A 20,002-nucleotide genomic window follows, 5' to 3' on the forward strand; every position below is an offset into this window, starting at 1 on the left:
TGGTGGAAGGAGAGGAGGACCAAAATGCAGCGTGGTACGTATCCATAATATCGTTTAATCGAAAATGAATACAAAAAGAACAAGAGAATACATTTAAACCGACACAGTCCCGTATGGTGCAAACACTGAAACGGAAAACAAACAAAAGTGGGAAAACAGGCTACCTAAATATGGCTCCCAATCAGAGACAACGATAGACAGCTGCCTCTGATTGGGAACCACACCAGGCCAAACACACAGAAACAGAAAACCTAGAGCTACAACATAGAATACGCAGACATAGAATACCCACCCACATCACACCCTGACCAAACTAAAAATAGAAACATACAAAGCAATCTAAGGTCAGGGCGTGACAGGTGAACTGTTGGAATCATGGAAATCGAATGCTTATTCTAATTCTATAGTAAGAATATAAGTAATAGTGGGCACTTTGAATACAGTGTTTGACATGACAACAAATTAAAATGCCATGGTGGAGTTATTTTTAGTAAATACTTTCTGAACACTTATTTTTTCTTAACTGCATTGTTGGTTAAGGGTTGGAAGCATTTCACTGTTGTATTCGGCGTAGGTGACTAATAACATTCGATTTGATTGTGGCAGGGTAGGAACCAAAGTGATGGTCAGTGTTTCCCACGGGGGGACCAGGCTTCAATTCCCACGGGGGGACCAGGATGAATATGTATGAACTTTCCAATTTGTAAGTCGCTCTGGATAAGAGCGTCTGCTAAATGACTTAAATGTAAATGTAATGTAAATGTAATGTTTCCTAGGGGACCCTATAATCCTTGGCTACATAAAATGTTTCTTCATGTAGCCAACATACTCATGCTTCGCCTATTCCTCTTTGATTTAGAAGAGACTGTTGCACAAACAACATGCTGATTTAGGCCTACACCAGCACTGATATCAGGCTTTATTAGCTAGCAATGTTTGCTCTGACTCAGCAAATGTATTAGTTAGCTAGCCAGCTAACTAGCGATTAGCATTAGTGGCTAACACGATTTAGCTAAAAATTTAGCAATATTTATATTAAGAAGCAAGTAGAAACAACATCTTTGTCATCAACATTGTTTCATGTGCTGCATTGACCATGCAGATTGAACACAAGTGTCTCCTGGACATGCAACAACAAACCAAATCCCTGAGTGACGGGGCGGGGCTAGGTCTGTGTGGAAAGCAGAATGGAGAGAGAGCAGAGAGGAATGACTCAAGTAGTATAAAAAGGGACGGTACACACAGCATATCACATTTAACAAACCAAACATTCAAATACCATTATAAAAGGTAAAGTAAAACCCCAAACCGGTCCGTGCATCAATACCGATATATAGTAAAATACGGTATACCGCCCAGCCCTATGTGAGAGAGCGATGGAGGGAGAGAGAAAGAGAGACAGAAAGAGATGTTTCATGTTGTTATTGGGGAAAAAATATTGTTACATAAGCCATTACAAAGAGTTTGGTGACACAATTAACAAAATGTTTTTGGCAAGGTCGTTTCCCAGACTATCTGTGCACAGTGTTGTTAATGCTGTTGAATTCTGTTGTAAATTCTTGTGTATTTTCAAATTTAGATATTACATTTTGTATTTACTGTGGTTTGTTAGTTCTTCGTTGTCATCTCAAGAACAGGATCATATTCTCAGTTTCTCTTCTGGTGGGATACATGTCTGTAGAGCGGTGATTTAAAGCCAGGTATTGATTTTTGGATTTGTACATTTATTTGTCCAAAAAGATACGCTTTGTGGGAGGGAAGCATCTCAATTGGCTTTCTCTCTCTCTCTCCCTCCCTCTTTCTCTTTCCAGCTCCCTCTCTCGCCCTCTCTCCATCTATCTCTCCATCCTTTTCCCTCTCTCTCTCTCCCTTTCCATCTGTCTTTCTCTCTCTCTTTCCATCTCTCTCTCTCCCTTTCTCAACGAGGATGCTGGGAGATATATTTAGCTCTCCTTCTCTCCATCTGCTGTCGCTCTGCGTGGTTTAGGGGCGTCACCATAGCAACCACCACTGGGTGCATATAGGTACGAGAGTAGGGACGTTTACTGTGTTTTTAAAAAAGTGTTTTAAACTAAAACAAATTCAGTTTTGTCATTTTTGGGGGGGAAATATGATTTGAATATGTAGGAGACTAGGTAGGGGTACTTACCAAGTTTACTCTCCTTGAGAATGAGATGCCATTTCTAGTGTTCGAATGAGATATCAGAAAATCTGGTTCCCTCTTGTGCAGATATGGCTGTGTGTTATGGAGTTTAAGGATTGTGTGAGATATTATACTGAGCAAAAATATAAACTTAACATGTAACAATTTCAAAGATTTTACTGAGTTACAGTTCTTATAAAGAAATTAATTAATTAATTTGGCCCTAATCAATGGATTTCACATGACTGGGAATACAGATATGCATCTGTTAATCACAGATTCCTTTAAAAAAAAAGGTAGGGGCGTGGATCAGAAATCCAGTCAGTATCTGGTGTGACCACCATTTGCCTCATGCAGCACGTCACATCTCCTTCGCATAGTTGATCAGGCTGCTGATTGTGGCCTGTGGCATGTTGTACCACTCCTCTTCAATGGCTGTGTGAAGTTGCTGGATATTGGCGGGAGCTGAAACATGTTGTCGAACACTTCGATCCAGAGCATCCCAAACATGCTCAATAAGTGACATGTCTGGTGAGTATGCAGGCCATGGAAAAACTGCAACATTTTCAGCTTCCAGCAATTGTGTACAGATCTTTGGGCATGGGGCAGTGCATTATCATGCTGAAACATGAGGTGATGGCTGCGGATGAATGACACGACAATGGGCCTCAGGATCTGGTCACGGTATCTCTGTGCATTCAAATTGCCATCGATAAAATGCAATTGTGTTCGTTGTCCGTTGCTTATGCCTACTCATACCATAACCCCAGAGCCACCGTGGGGCACTCTGTTCACAAGGTTGACATCAGCACACCGCTCGCCCACACAACGCCATACACATGGTTTGCGGTTGTGAGGCTGGTTGGACCTACTGACAAATTCTCAAAAAATATGTTGGAGGCGGTTTATGGTAGAGAAATTAACATTACATTCTCTGGCAACAGCTCTGGTGGACATTCCTGCAGTCAGCATGCCAATTGCATGCTCCCTCAAAACTGCGACATCTGTGGCATTGTGTTGTGTGACAAAACTACACATTTTAAGTGGCCTTTTATTGTCCCCAGCACAAGGTGCACCTGTGTCATGATAATGCTGTCTTGATATCCCACACCTTTCAGGTGGATGGATTATCTTGGCAAAGGAGAAATGCACACTAACAGAGATGTAAACAAATGTATGCACATCATTTGAGAGAAATAAGATTTTGTGCGTATAGAACCTTTCTAGGATGTTTTATTTCAGGTCATGACACATGGGACCAACACTTTACATGTTGCGTTCATATTTTTGTTCAGTGTAGATTGAATATCAGGTAGATCAGGATGTTTGCTGCTGCCTACAACAAGCATCGTATTGACAATGACCTGCTTCTCTGAGCCCAGGCAATAACTGTGAGATGCCAACACCTGACGACACACAGTTTTACGGCACGCAAAATGTATACAGACAATGAACACACTCCACTTGTTTGCCAATTTGCACTGTTAACACTTGTTTCATATTTAACAGAAGAATGTCACCTCTTTCTCAAAGTGTAAATGAATATCTTACTGAATGTCCATACAGATGTACTGTCCTCTCTTAAGGGCATTTGGAAACAGAAGTAAAATGACTGGCCAAAAAACAGTGTAGTTATTTACTCAGTTCATCACTGTGCTCAACATGTTATCAGTTGTTTTATATTGACCAGCAGCTAGCTCCTCTTGTGGTTTTGCCCTCTTCCAGAGGAACTTTGGTGCAGGCTGCAACCAACTGGTCAGTGGCTCTGTTCAAATACCATCCGAGCATACTTCCTAGTGTGAAGCAATGTATTGGGCATGCATTCTAGATGGTACGGTTGTGTGGATATTAGAACACAGCTAGTGTATGGGATGACTGGATTGTTGCTACAGTGCAGTATGTTGGGGCAGAGGAAGTAGTGAGTTTATTTCCTCCCGTATCGCATTCTGCACAGTGTCACCTTGTATATTGTCCTCATGAGAAACAGAGATGGTGCAAAGCTAAGATGGCAAAGATTGTTTGTATTTGGCTGCCTGGGTTTAGACATCTTTAACTACATCAGTTAGAGTGTTGGAGCCGTTTAATGTATGAAAATAAAAATGTATTAAAGATCATTATTTGGTGAAATGTATATTACTTAATGGGCTTCAGTGAATTGCTGTCATGAGAGAAGTCTGCTTGTTTGACAGTGCAAAGTTAGATTAAGGAGAAATAAGAACTCAAACGTGTTATTGTAGATGGTTATTTGACTAGATGCCGGAGTATATTTTTTTCACAGCTGAATGACGTAATCCACTCCCCAATGGGAGAGGTGTTGGTGTTATCTTATGGCGGTGTCTAGCTGCAGACTACAACATTTGCATTTGGCCTAATTCTTTTTAGCTAGCGTAAGCAGCAGGGATTTGGGAGACTTTGGGGGAGTCTGGATGAATGAAACTATTGGCTCTTCTGGGTTCATGAGTTGGGCAATCAAGAGGAAAAATCAGTCTCCCTTGTCTTGGGAGTGTGATCCCTGAGAAACACATAGTAGCTCATGATTGAGCAATGTGCAATGCACACGGCTGATTGGGAACTATTCAAGGGGTTATTAGTTGCAGAATCTGAAAATGGATGCTTTGACTTGGAGTGTTATTCTTCATAATAGTCAGGTAAATGAGATGTTAGTTTATGTAACCAGATTCCAAATCACAGTTGGTAACTAACACCTACATTTTAGGTGTACGTTTTTTACTTTTTATATCGTGCCAATGTTTTTTGTTGTTGTTGACAAAGTGCAACTGAAACTGGTCGCTATGAGAAATGTGCCCCTTTAATATGACCAAACTCCCAAGTTTTGTTTCCAACTTGATCATCCATCTTGAAGAAATAACAGTGATGACAACCTTGCTTTTTAGCTGTTTGGTTCCCTCCCTTCAACAGTAATGTTTTTAGATCATAGTGGGCGGAGAGAGACTGCCATCTGTCTCCATGATGTAATTTCATTCTGTGTGTGTGTGTGTGTGTGTGTGTGTGTGTGTGTGTGTGTGTGTGTGTGTGTGTGTGTGTGTGTGTGTGTGTGTGTGTGTGTGTGTGTGTGTGTGTGTGTGTGTGAGAGAGAGAAAGAGAGAAAGAAGGAAAGATAGAGACTACCCCTCAGGTGGGTCTGTCAGTAATCTGATATTTTCTTTTTTCTTGTTTTAGATCCTCTGGAGTGAACCAGAGGACACAGACATTCAACCAAAAGTCCTGAAAACTGGATCTGAAAACCTGAAGGCCTGACACAAGAACGGGTTAAACCCAGTATCTGAATACCTGAAAACAGGACTATCTGACAGGACTGCCTCAGAAGCTCAGAGGACAGAGTTGTTGACTCTGGGAGCCAACAGAGCTCCAGGATGGCTGGCTTCTTTGGCTCAGGATGGAAAAGTTCCCCATCACCGCATGACAAATCACAGTTGTTGCCCAGCATTAAAGTAACGGCTTGACCTGAGTAAGTACTAAGTATGAGTACAGACAGCCTGAAAGCCAGTATAAGACAGATATAACTAAGGAACAAAATACTCATCATACATCAATCCCAGAGTCTGTTAAATGAATAAGCTTGACCTGTGTGGCCTGTCTCAGGCTCAGGCGGAGGGGTCCCAGGTGTCTACCTGAGGTTGTTGTTCCGTTTTATGGAGGCGTTGCACAGCCACAGCTGCTTGCCGACTGGGGAGCAGTCCGGAGTTCACGACCAGCCTCAGCCAGGAGAGTCTGCTCTGCCTCTCCCAGACCCTCAGCCTCCCAAATCTCCCTCCTCCCAGAACCACGAACCACAGACACAACAGACTCGCTCCAAACAAGGAGGCCCTCAACAACAACAACAACAGCAGCAACACCATGGACAACACCACAAACTGCCTAATAAGCGGGAGCGCAAGCGTCTCAGACATCAGAGGCAAAGCGTTGATTCCGACACCCCACCGGCGGAGGATGGTAAGCATGCTAAGGCAGAGGCAACACCAACCAGAGTGGCTCGGACCTCGTCTGGCGGGACCAGGGTGACTCCCTCCTCATCATCCACCTCCACCCAGTCTACAGAGGCTCCTGACACAGAGGAGAACCAGGAGGGCACCCTAAAGCAGAAACGGGAGCGTAAGCCTGGAAAACCAGGGAAATATGTGTGCTCTTACTGTGGCCGTGCCTGTGCCAAGCCCAGCGTCCTGCAGAAACACATCCGCTCCCACACCGGAGAGAGACCCTACCCCTGTGCTCCCTGCGGCTTTTCTTTCAAGACCAAGAGCAACCTCTACAAGCACCGGAAGTCGCATACCCACAGGGTGAAGGCCGGCCTCGCCTCTGGAGAGCCCAGTGCTTTACAAGAACCGGTGCCAGAGTCAGAAGATGAAACTAGACAGCCGTTGTCTGCTGCTTCTTCCAACATGGAGAGACAAGGCAGCGTAGCCAATGAGAAGACCCATGAAGACACTGAGAGGTCTACAGAGCAGTCCAGCGGGATGGACAACTCCTACGCCGTCAAGAAGAGGCTGGCCATGCGTTTGAGCCGAGGGAAACGCGGCCCTCTAGGCTCGTCTGACTCGATCAGTTCCTCGATGGGTATGGGGAGTAGAGGCAGCACAGAGTCTGGCTATTTCTCTCGTTCTGAGAGCACGGAGCAGTCACAGGACAGCCCACCCAACGTAACCAAAAGTGCCAAAAGCTATGCAGAGATCATCCTGGGGAAATATGGCCGTCTGGGCCACCTCCAGAGGATGTCCCGGCATCAGGACCAGCAGCCTTCTGGAAGCCAGGGACAGCAGGAGAAGAGCATCCCATTCACAGTGCCCAAGAAGCAGGTCATTGACCACATCACCAACCTCATCACCATCAATGAGGCTGTCGTGGACACAAGTAAGATCGACAGCGTCAAGCCCAGGAGGTTCTCTCTGTCTAGGAGAAGTAGCACAGAGTCTAAGTTTTCTTTATCTCTGAAAGAGTCGCCTGTAGTCCACCACAGCACCAACAACCCTGGAGACCCAGGCTTTAAGAGCAGTGGTTCCATCACTATGGGTGTTCCGTGTGAGAAGTTTCATCATCACCAGTCACTACACGTGGATTCAACGGCAGGCCAGACATCCACTTCCATGGCTCCTCTTCTGAGAAGCCTCTCTATGCCCTCTGCTGCTAGTTCAACTGATGCCTCCTCTGGCATCTGTCCACGAAACTTCCGCCTTAGCCAATCTTTCGATGAACGGTCTGAAACACAGTCTCGCCGCATTGGGATGCTACGACGCCAGCCTGCTATCGAACTACCCCCAGGTGCTGAATTCAATAAAGAGGAACACAGTTTACACAGTAGCTCTGACACGCTCTACAATCACAATATGTCCGTCGTGCCTCCTGACCATAAGCAATGTCAACCAGAGCCGTACGAGTGTGAGACCTGTGGCGTTGGATGTAAGAACTGGGAAGGTTATAAGGCCCACAAGAGAAGTCTTTGTATAGCACGACTTCCCCAAGAGAGTCTTGGTACAACAATATGTCAGCTGGACCGTTCACAGTTGATACACTATCCGATCAACAGACCAGGGGTTTTGGCAATGCGCAAGAGAAGGAAAGAGGAGAGTTTTGAATCTGATGAGCCATCCTCTCCTGTTTCTTTATCCATACCCACCTTGTCCACGTTGGTGCAAGGCAGAGACGAAAGAAGTGTAGCATGCAGTAGAAACTCATGGTCACGATTAGAGCAGGATTGGGGAGAGACATCGAAAGGTTTCTCAGTGATTCAACATACTAGTTCATTTGAGAAACAGGACACTTTGTTTACAGAGAGTCAAGGTAAAGAGGAGGAACATATTAAATTCCCATCTCATGAGGATGCGTCTCAAAAACAACTGCAGGAACACTCGTCCAAACCAACACCTCGCAAACTGGTGCGCCAACGCAATGTTCAAGTCCCTGAGATATTCATCACTGAGGATTCCAACACCAATGTTATTGAGTCTATTCAGGCACAATCAGAAATGGCCTCCCTAATGCCTAAACAGACCAAGAGAACAGAGGAGTTCCAGTGGCCACAGAGGAGCCTCACCCTGTCTGGGGTCCCCATCGAGAAGCTGCCCCCGAAGAAGAAACGAATTCGCCTTGCCGAGGCCGCCCAGTCTTCAGGGGAGTCCATGTCCAGCTTTGACTCCATCTCCCTGCCTCGCAGCCCCAGCCAGGACAGCTGTGCATCCCACGCATCTAGCCGCTCTGCATCCTTTGAGGAGTCCACCAGACCCGGAGACATGGAGACCCTGGCTGGGATACCATTGAGGAGGTCCAGGGCCCCTAACATGTTGACCGTCCCAGGGCTGCATCATCACAAAAGGGAGATGCGGCGGTCGGCCTCAGAGCAAGCACCTCACGACCCACAGCAGCAATCTGTTTTGATGGCAATGTCAGAGATGCGAAGCAAGTCCTTTGACTACAGCAGTTTGTCCCCTGAGCGCTCGGCGGCCGGCTGGAGAGACAGACGCAAATGTCTCCTCATGAGACACACTCCGGTCAGGGACCCAGAGGAGGAGGAGCAGCCTGCCAAACCTGCAGAACTGAAGCTGAACCCCAGTTCCTGCATTATTGCCAAACACACAGCACTAAAGGTGAACAACCCTTCTCACTGCAGCCCCAGTCCTGACCCTGTCAGTCCCAGCACCTTATCTAGACAAAGCCCAGGTCCTCAACACCTTAGTTCGGCCGCTGGTTCCCCTCTGTCAGGCGAACCCACATCCTGTAACCCTGTGCAAACTCTTTGTGGAGAGCCTCCCTCACAATGGAAACTGGGTCAAAGTATTCAGTTGACTGGACATTGCTTTGAAGTTCTACCCTCTCAGAACTCTGTAGAATCTCCTGATCCCCTCCAGAGGGTAGCCCCATCACCTCTCTGTTCAGGGAAGCCTGTAATTATCTCCCTCCGTCCTGTCCACACCTACATCCACCCTGCCCAACCCCGCCCTGTCTACCCTCCCCACCCCCTCCCCACCCAGTGCCCATTAGGGATAGCTAGGGCCCACTACCTTCCAATATCCACAGGCCTGAAGCTGGAGATTCCAGTCCCAACTCACAGTCATGATGGACATTCAGAGTTTGTAACACATCCTCTGCAGATCCTCCATCCTCACCCTAACATCACACTCAGCCCAGAGTTACTCCGGCCCTCCATATCACCAGCAGTAGCAGTAGTCCGGCTACAGGCAGACACCAACACCCTAGCCAGTGCCATATACACCACTCTGTCCCAAACCACAACATCTAGGTCCCAGGAACCTGTTTGTTCTGCATTAAACAGTGGCAATAGAAATACCTCAACGTCTGAACATAACAGCCACCTGGTCATGACTCTGCCTGTAAGCAGCAAGAGGTTGTCTGAGACTCTGCTACCAGTCAGCCAGTTGACTCTGCCTCCAGGCAACCACTTGGCTTTGCCTCTGGCTCCAGGCAGCCAGTTGTGGTCTGAGGAGGGCTGTAGATCTTCAGGCTCAGGAAGCTACAAGCGCATGTTATCCCCTTCAAACAGTGTCGATTTTAGCCCTGAGTCCAAACAGCAGCAGAAACGAGTGAAGGAGGAAGAAGAGGAGAGTTGTGTAGGAAACGTAATCGCAGAAACGTCAACAAAAGAAGAAAAGGTTGAGATTCCAACATGTTTACCTAGGGTGTGTACTCCCATAAGTCCAGAAGGACCTTCATATCCAACCCTTCAGTCCACCACCTCTCACAGCTGGTGTTATCTGAACTACGTCAAGCCAAACCCCTCCACCTCGACTGACCAGCCCTCAGTGTACTCCTCCTGGTCCACCAGCGAGTATGATCCCAACCCTCCAGGCCTCTCCACCAAGACAGCCCTGTCCCTGTTGGACTGCAAGCAGAGGGTCAGCTACACCATCTATACCATGTCTCCCATGTCATCCACCCCGGCAGAGACCACACCAGAGCCTGCCGACATGAAGACACCATGCCCTTCTGAGGTACAGAGACTTTACTGGAGGCCTCCTCATAGAATGGCCAATGTGAAATAGGAAGTACTGTATGTAGTTATTTTACCTTGTCCCATACTGTACTATGTGTTGTAGTCTTTCATGCTATATTTTTTATATGACCCAATACAGTCTTACGTTTTGGCCTTACTTCTCATTCGAAGCGTGTAGGTCAATATTGTAAATTGTAATGCTACAGTATAATTTAGATAAGTACTGAAACATATAAGTTATGATAAATTCCCCCCCATCCCTTTTTCCTTGGCCTGCTGTTGCTGGAGCAGGGTTGGTGAATTTGCCCTACATGTCTCTCTCGAGTGTAGGTACATGCCACTCTGCCCGGCGACAGCCACCGTGTTGAGACAACAGAGGAAGAGCAGTCCGCAGAGGACAAGGAGCCAAAGAAAGAACGAGAGGAGGAGGAAGAGAAGGAAGAGAAGGAAAAAGAAGAGGAGGCCCAGTCAACCAGCAAATGTAGAGAAGTTCCACCTCGTATCTGGATCTGTGAGGGAGGGTGAGTAGTCTATGACTGACTACATTTTAGAGTTGAAATAACACTCCACAATATTACATAATTTAAAGATGCAAAGCTTCATTGGTTTTATATTCATAAAGACATTAGAAACTATACTCAGCCTTACTAGTGTGTCTCTGTACAGTGCAAACCATGGTACATGTGTACTGTAAGCTACTAGTCACAGACAGTGAGGGTATTTGGTCTCTGTGTCGTTTGTGTAGTGCTGGGAAGTGTTGTCGTTCCCCTCTGCAGGACATGAGGGGCTAAGGGTTGGCTGTCTGACTGCACCAACAGAGCCCGTCTGTTGAGTGGCCCTAGCCAGGAAATTACCAACAACTACACAGCTTCCTCTACTGTAACCTGTAGAGGCTCAGTTACACCCAACACAGTCAATGGTTCTGGCCATTCAGCTGTAGAGGGGAGGAGTGGCTGATTTCATTCTCATTTTAGATGGGGATTTGATTGAATGAATGAGAACTTATACATGAACACAGATGCACAGAAAAAGTCGGAAATTTACATACTTAGGTTGGAGTCGTTAAAACTTGTTTTTCAACCACCCCACAAATTTCTTGTCAACAAAATATAGTTTTGGCAAGTCGATTAGGACATCTACTTTGTGCATGACACAATTACATTTTCCAACAATTGTTTACAGACAGATTATTTCAGTTATAATTCACTGTATCACAATTCCAGTGGGTCAGAAGTTTACATACACTTAGTTGACTGTGCCTTTAAACAGCTTGGAAAATTCCAGAAAATGATGTCATGGTTTTAGAAGCTTCTGATAGGCTAATTGACATAATTTGAGTCAATTGTAGGTGTACCTGTGGATGTACACTGCTCAAAAAAATAAAGGGAACACTTAAACAACACAATGTAACTCCAAGTCAATCACACTTCTGTGAAATCAAACTGTCCACTTAGGAAGCAACACTGATTGACAATAAATTTCACATGCTGTTGTGCAAATGGAATAGACAAAAGGTGGAAATTATAGGCAATTAGTAAGACACCCCCAAAAAAGGAATGGTTCTGCAGGTGGTGACCACACACCACTTCTCAGTTCCTATGCTTCCTGGCTAATGTTTTGGTCACTTTTGAATGCTGGCGGTGCTTTCACTCTAGTGGTAGCATGAGACGGAGTCTACAACCCACACAAGTGGCTCAGGTAGTGCAGTTCATCCAGGATGGCACATCAATGCGAGCTGTTGCAAAAAGGTTTGCTGTGTCTGTCAGCGTAGTGTCCAGAGCATGGAGGCGCTACCAGGAGACAGGCCAGTACATCAGGAGATGTGGAGGAGGCCGTAGGAGGGCAACAACCCAGCAGCAGGACCGCTACCTCCGCCTTTGAGCAGGAGGAGCACTGCCAGAGCCCTGCAAAATGACCTCCAGCAGGCCACAAATGTGCATGTGTCTGCTCAAACGGTCAGAAACAGACTCCATGAGGGTGGTATGAGGGCCCGACGTCCACAGGTGGGGGTTGTGCTTACAGCCCAACACCGTGCAGGACGTTTGGCATTTGCCAGAGAACACCAAGATTGGCAAATTCGCCACTGGCGCCCTGTGCTCTTCACAGATGAAAGCAGGTTCACACTGAGCACATGAGCACATGTGACAGACGTGACAGAGTCTGGAGACGCCGTGGAGAACGTTCTGCTGCCTGCAACATCCTCCAGCATGACCGGTTTGGCGGTGGGTCAGTCATGGTGTGGGGTGGCATTTCTTTGTGGGGCCGCACAGCTCTCCATGTGCTCGCCAGAGGTAGCCTGACTGCCAATAGGTACCGAGATGAGATCCTCAGACCCCTTGTGAGACCATATGCTGACACATGCACATTTGTGGCCTGCTGGAGGTCATTTTGCAGGGCTCTGGCAGTGCTCCTCCTGCTCAAAGGCGGAGGTAGCGGTCCTGCTGCTGGGTTGTTGCCCTCCTACGGCCTCCTCCACATCTCCTGATGCACTGGCCTGTCTCCTGGTAGCGCCTCCATGCTCTGGACACTACGCTGACAGACACAGCAAACCTTTTTGCAACAGCTCGCATTGATGTGCCATCCTGGATGAACTGCACTACCTGAGCCACTTGTGTGGGTTGTAGACTCCGTCTCATGCTACCACTAGAGTGAAAGCACCGCCAGCATTCAAAAGTGACCAAAACATTAGCCAGGAAGCATAGGAACTGAGAAGTGGTGTGTGGTCACCACCTGCAGAACCATTCCCTTTTTGGGGGTGTCTTACTAATTGCCTATAATTTCCACCTTTTGTCTATTCCATTTGCACAACAGCATGTTAAATTTATTATCAATCAGTGTTGCTTCCTAAGTGGACAGTTTGATTTCACAGAAGTGTGATTGACTTGGAGTTACATTGTGTTGTTTAAGTGTTCCCTTTATTTTTTTGAGCAGTGTATTTCAAGGCCTACCTTCAAATTCAGTGCCTCTTTGCTTGACATCATGGGAAAATCAAAAGAAATCAGCCAAGACCTCAGAAAAACATTGTCTGGTTAATCCTTGGGAGCAATTTCCAAACGCCTGAAGGTACCACGTTCATCTGTACAAACAATAGTACGCAAGTATAAACACCATGGGACCATGCAGCCGTCATACCACTCAGGAAGGAGATGTGTTCTGTCTCCTAGAAATGAACGTTGGTGCGAAAAGTGCAAATCAATCGCAGAACAACAGCAAAGGACCTTGAGAAGATGCTAGAGGAAACAGTTACAAAGTATCTATATCCAGAGTAAAAATGAGTCCTATATCGACATAACCTGAAAGGCCACTCAGGAAAGAAGAAGCCACTGCTCCAAAACCTCCATAAAAAGCAGACTATGGTTTGCAACTGCACATGGGGACAAAGATCGTATTTTTTTTTTAAATGTCCTCTGTTCTGATGAAATAAAAATCACAAGGGAGGAAAATTATTATGTGGACATACTTTAGCAACATCTTAAGACATCAGTCAGGAAGTTAAAGCTTGGTCGCAAATGGGTCTTCCAAATGGACAATGACCCCAAGCATACTTCCAAAGTTGTGGCAAAGTGGCTTAAGGACAACAAAGTCAAGGTATTGGAGTGGCCATCACAAAGCCCTGACCTCAATCCTATAGAAAATTTGTGGGCAGAACTGAAAAAGCATGTGCGAGCAAGGAGGCCTACCAACCTGACTCAGTTACACCAGCTCTGTCAGGAGGAATGGGCCAATATTCATCCAAATTATTGTGGGAAGCTTGTGGAAGGCTACCCGAAAAGTTTGACCCAAGACAATTTAAAGGCAATGCTACCAAATACTAATTGAGTGTATGTAAACTTCTGACCCACTGGCAATGTGATGAAATAAATAAAAGCTGAAATAAATCATTCTCTCTACTATTATTCTGACATTTCACATTCTTAAAATAAAGTGGTGATCCTAACTGACATAAGACAGGGAATTTTTACTAGGATTAAATGTCAGGAATTGTGAAAAACTGAGTTTAAATGTATTTGGCTAAGGTGTATGTAAACTTCCGAATTCAACTGTATTTGTAGACAGAGAACATAAGAGGGATACTTTTTTCAGAGGAGAGAGAGGAAGGTATATACCTAGATGAAGAAAATGTTGTTTGATACTAATTTTCTCTAATAATGGGATTTATATAGGATGTGTCAGATAAGAGAAAGAGCTTTGAGAGATTGAGAGCACCGTGAATCATCTGTGTTCATTTACGTTAATCCACACAGCTAGATTGAATCACACTGGGGTTATAAATCAGATATAACTGAAACTTCTAAGAACACTTGGTCTCCTCTATCTTATCTGTGATTTTGCCACTGAGGTGCCATCTGTGCGTTCCTCTGCATTTTTCCGAGTACCCTTGGGAACCTGTTGTTTCTTTCATGACTCAGGTTCACAGCCTTCGTCTCATCAGTCACAACCCAGCTAGCACATAACATTCTGAGAACCATATGTTTCTTAGAGCTTGGTGAGAGCGTGGTTCTCCTATGGCCGTGATTATCCCACAACTTTCTGGGAATGGAGCAGGACAGTTGCTTGGCTTTGGAACATTCTCAGCACATTTAAGGAATTTGAGCCCCCCAAAATCTATATTTTCTTTGTATTTCGTTAATTTAACAGAACATTTCCTAAAAGTTCAGACATGGTTACATTTCATTTCAATTTTGGTAATGTTCTAGGAACATTCTCCTACTGGTTTGATATTGGGAATGTTCTCAAATAAACTAAAATAAAAAAAGAAACGTCATCTCACTGTCAACTGCGTTTATTTTCAGCAAACTTAACATGTGTGTAAATATTTGTATGAACATAACAATATTCAACAACTGAGACATAAACTGAACAAGTTCCACAAACATGTGGCTAATAGAAATGGAACAATGTGTCCCTGAACAAAGGGGGGGGTCAAAATCAAAAGTAACAGTCAGTATGCACCAGATTTGCCATTTCTTGTTGTGAGATGTTACCCCACTCTTCCACCAATGCACCTGCAAGTTCTTGGACATTTCTGGGGGGAATGTCCCTAGCCCTCACCCTCCGATCCAACAGGTCCCAGACATGCTCAATGGGATTGAGATCCAGGCTCTTCGCTAGCCATGGCAGAACACTGACATTCCTGTCTTGCTGGAAATCACGCACAGAACGAGCAGTATGGCTGGTGACATTGTAATGCATGTCAGGATGAGCCTGCAGGAAGGGTACCACATAAGAGAGGAGAATGTCTTCCCTGTAATGCACAGCATTGAGAATGCCTGCAATGACAACAAGCTCAGTCCGATGATGCTGTGACACACCGGCCAGACCATGATGGACCCTCCACCTCCAAATCGATCCCGCTCCAGAGTACAGGCCTCGGTGTAACGCTCATTCCTTCGACGATAAACGCGAATCCGACCATCACCCCTGGTGTGACAAATCCGCGACTCGTCAGTGAAGAGCACTTGTTACCAGTTCTGTCTGATCCAGCAACGGTGGGTTTGTGCCCATAGGCAATGTTGTTGCCGGAGGTGTCTGGTGAAGACCTGCCTTACAACAGGCCTACAAGCCCTCAGTCCAGCCTCTCTCAGCCTATTGCAGACAGTCTGAGCACTGATGGAGGGATTGTGTGTTCCTGGTGTAACCCTTGTAGTTGTTGTTGACATCCTGTACCTGTCCTGCAGATGTGATGTTCGGATGTACCGATCCTGTGCAGGTGTTGTTACACGTGGTCTGCCACTGCGAGGACGATCAGCTGTCCATCTTATCTCCCTGTAGCGTTGTCTTAGGCATCTCACTGTACGGACATTGCAATTTATTGCCCTGGCCACATCTGAAGTCTTCATGCCTCCTTGCAGCATGCCTAAGGTATGTTCACGCAGATGAGCAGGGACCCTGGTCATCTTTCTTTTGGTGTTTTTCAGAGTCAGTAGAAAGGCCTTTTTAGTGTCCTAAGTTTTCATAACTGTGACCTTAATTGCCTACCGTCTGTAAGCTGTTAGTGTCTTAACCATTCCACAGGTGCATGTTCATTAATTGTTTATGGTTCATTGAACAAGCATGGGAAACAGTGTTTAATCCCTTTACAATGAAGATCTGTAAAGTTATTTGGATTTTTATGAATGATCTTTGAAAGACAGTTTCTTTTTTTGCTGAGTTTAGATCAGAGAATGTTAACTAACAACATTCTTCTGTGGGAATTTCAGTACCTCAGCGTAACGTCTCTTACAGGTTTCCTCATGGTTATATTTAATGTCATGTTCTCAAATTGTTCCGAGAACGTTAAGGCTTTAGTAACGTTCATAGAACGTTCTAAGAATGTCATTTAAAAACATACATTCCGTCTCAGAACCAGATTCTCATAGGCGGCACAAGGGCACGTGACACGCCAGCACTGTCCTTTTTAGTTTTCCCTCGAGTCTATTGATGCACCTGTGCCTCACACAGTGATGTCATTCTGATTATAAAATGTATTGCAGAGGCTACAGCTTTATCCCCTCTTTCCGTCGATATAAAGTGTGTGCCTATTCCATAATAGGGGGCTTGTAAAAGCTGTGTTTTTCTACACTTGAGAGGATCCGGTCTAGAAAATTGTCACAATCGCCTGTAGAACCTCGAATCGTTTGAGCTACAAACTAGTACGATGAAAGATGAGACAACAGGAACATAACACGGCCATTTGTTTTGCTCTACGCCATCCACAAGCTTTACTGCAGTCGTCTGAACTCTTTAACGCAGATGTCTTCATTTCTAAGAGGTTTAACCACAAAACCGATTGTCCAGATCGAACCATTTGAGCTAACTAGTATACCTACAGCGGTCCTAAAATTCCAAATCAAATAGCTACATGATACATTTTATGACCATCCTAAAACAATTCCATATGTTAGCTATTGTGGTCTAAGTGATTAGACCTACAGGGGTTTTTAATGACTAAACTTCATTTTAATCCCACGTTTTATCAAATAATTATATCAGTGGTATTTGTTCTCCCTAGTAAAGCCACCTAGCAATTTTAGGAAGTTGGCTTTAGCTAGCTAGATAGGTTCCCAATCTCCCAACCTCATAAATAGCTACCAAGCCATTACAGGCAATCAATCAAGTTAGAGTAGCTTGTCTAGCTATTTTACACCTCAGCTCCACTATAAGTGTTGCTTTGCCATCGGCGTCGTGTTCATTTTGACGTTCTACCTCCTACACAGAGTGAGTTGTCTTGAGAGCTGAGAGGAACAGGGGGGAAGAGTGTCTTTATTCTATTTCCACCTACTGTCCCATATTCATTGATTATGCATAAAAACAGTGCTTTCAGAAAGTATTGACACCCCTTGACTTTTCCCACATTTTGTTTGTTGTGTTAAATTGATTCGAAACCCCATAATGTCAAAATTGAATTGTTTTTCGAAATGTTTACAAATGAACTGAAAATGAAAAGCTGAAATGTCTTAAGTCAATAAGTATTCAACCCCTTTGTTATGGCAAGCCTAAATAAGTTCAGGAGTAAAAATGTGCTCACATAATAAGTTGCATGGGCTCTGTATGCAATAATAGTGTTTATCACGATTTTTTAATGACTACCTCATCTCTGTACACCGCACATACAATTAACTGTAAGGTCCCTCTGTCGAACATTGCATTTCAAACACAGAATCAACCACAAAGAGCAGGGAGGTTTTCCAATGCATCACAAAGAAGGGCACCTATTGGTAGATGTGTAAAAAAAAAACAGACATTAAATATCCATTTGAGCATGGTGAAGTTTTTTATTACACTTTGGATGGTGTATCAATACACCCAGTCACATCAAAGATACAGGCGTCCTTCCTAACTCAGTTGCCGGAGAGGAAGGAAACCACTCAGGGATTTCACGTTGAGGCCAATGGTGACTTTAAAACAGTTAGTTTAATGTCTGTGATAGAAGAAAACTGAGGATGCATCAACAACATTGTAGTTACTCCACAATTTTATACAACAATTGGTATGATGCTATATATCAGTGTGGCAGTTGTACTAAACTCATGAGGCATAAAATTAATAAATGTGCATCATTCATTAAAATGACAATTGAAAAGGTCAAGAGGTATGCTTAGATAACCTATGCAGAAAATCAGACATTTGCGACATAGGCATAATGATTATTAGGCATAATGAACACCTCCCCCATTTCATCCTAATGTACTTCGTGCCCCCTCTAAAATAATGAATGTCAAGAAAACGTTCCTTAAAAATCACTAGAAAACGTAAGTAAAGTTCAGAGAATGTTCTTAGGATGTTATTTAGAAATTCATACATTCCATTCTCAGCATCATCAAAACTATCTCTATCCTCTATCTTAAGTGTGTTCAGGTGTGTTGGCCATGCCCATTAATTTGCTCAACCTGATCTTAATGAGTGCTTGTTTCCTTTGTTAATGGGGTCCGTTTGAATAGACTAAAATGAACAGATATGTTTCCGTAAAAAAACATGGCATGCTGGCTCCATCCTGGTGGCGCAGTGAACTCTTTCCATGGTTGGAAAAAATATGAGTATGGGTTCCAATCTCACTGATGCTGTGTCACAATAAAAGATGTATGTTTTTTGCATGATTAATGCCTAAGGAAATTAATTTCCATGTGTCCTATCTGTGCTTGGAGTTTTAAGAAGTGAACAAGCAGTGCGTGTTATTAAATCTTATTGTAACATTCAGTGAAAGGATGTTATTCAAAAACCTCCAAATAACCTATAATTTCTGTTATCAGAGTGTTAACGAAACCTCCAAGGAGAAACTTCAAGGAACCAGAGTAAAATGTTCTCAGAACAGGTGAAATTTTCACTTCTGTTCTCAGAACGTTTTAAAATAGTTCCGTTTTACCGGTCAGGAGACGTATGGCTTCGTTCCCACAACCTATGTGAAACCAAAAACATACGTTCCCACAACTTCCAAGAAACCCAATGTGCTAGCTGGGAATGACTCATCTCTCTTCCCGGCTGCGCTGTGTGGAGCTCTGAGCCCACCAATTCCATATGTTCGGGCCGGTGTGTGTGAGGGATGATAAAATAAAGCGGTGAAAGACAGAGGAAGTCAAACAATGAACTTTCCGTATGGCTACATTATGAGGGAGTGAGGGCCGAGTGAGGGAGGTTTTAGTGTAGGCTGTCTCGCTGAAGATAAAGCTAGGGGCAGGATCTATGAATGGGTGTCAGAGTAAACTATGAATTGCGAGTGGGTTGGTGGCCCACAATGTGCTTACATGCTGTATATCAGTTCGACATGTGGGATTTTTTGTCAGTGGGCACGTACACACTCATGCATCAACACACAAACACACACACACTCACACACTCACACACATTTGAAATACTTTTTTTGAATCCACAAATCACATTACATCATAAAGGATTCAAACATTTCAAAGGTTGTTGATAAAAGGACACTTAATAAGGACACAAAAAGCTCATTCTCCGCCACACAGCTAGGCTGCCCATAACGTCTGAAACAGAGCAGTACCTAGACAGTGGTTTTTCTCTACTCTTAGGCAGGCCTGCAATCTGAAGGCCACAAACCGTAAGCCTATGTACACTGCCCATACTGCCAAATATCAATGCCACCCAGGCTGTCCAAGCGTGATATGAGGGGTTGGTATTTAAGGAGCTTTTCAGAAAAGGCATGCTCCATGTAACTATCAGCACACACACACACACACACACACACACACACACACACACACACACACACACACACACACACACACACACACACACACACACACACACACACACACACACACACACACACACACACACACACACACACACACACACACACACACACACACACACACACACACACACACACACACACACCATTAAGCATGTTAGCTATCATTGTAATTACCGTTCCTATTAATAGAAAGGTGTTTTATTTT

At 44.6% G+C, this 20,002-nt stretch overlaps 1 protein-coding gene across 3 annotated transcripts in view; it reads left to right on the plus strand.

Annotated features, from left to right (window-relative positions):
* LOC129831055 (transcription factor HIVEP3-like) overlaps positions 1–20,002 on the plus strand; it is a 45,627-nt gene that overhangs the window by 16,522 nt on the left and 9,103 nt on the right. For all 3 annotated transcript variants that reach the window (XM_055894057.1, XM_055894059.1, XM_055894058.1), the window contains exons 2-3: positions 5,324–10,104; positions 10,437–10,627. In XM_055894057.1, the coding sequence (XP_055750032.1) occupies positions 5,797–10,104; positions 10,437–10,627 (4,499 nt within the window). In that variant the 5' untranslated portion in view covers positions 5,324–5,796. The remainder of the gene's footprint in view (positions 1–5,323; positions 10,105–10,436; positions 10,628–20,002) is intronic.

The sequence above is a fragment of the Salvelinus fontinalis genome, chromosome 32, assembly GCF_029448725.1.
Source record: "Salvelinus fontinalis isolate EN_2023a chromosome 32, ASM2944872v1, whole genome shotgun sequence".
NCBI lineage: Eukaryota > Metazoa > Chordata > Actinopteri > Salmoniformes > Salmonidae > Salvelinus > Salvelinus fontinalis.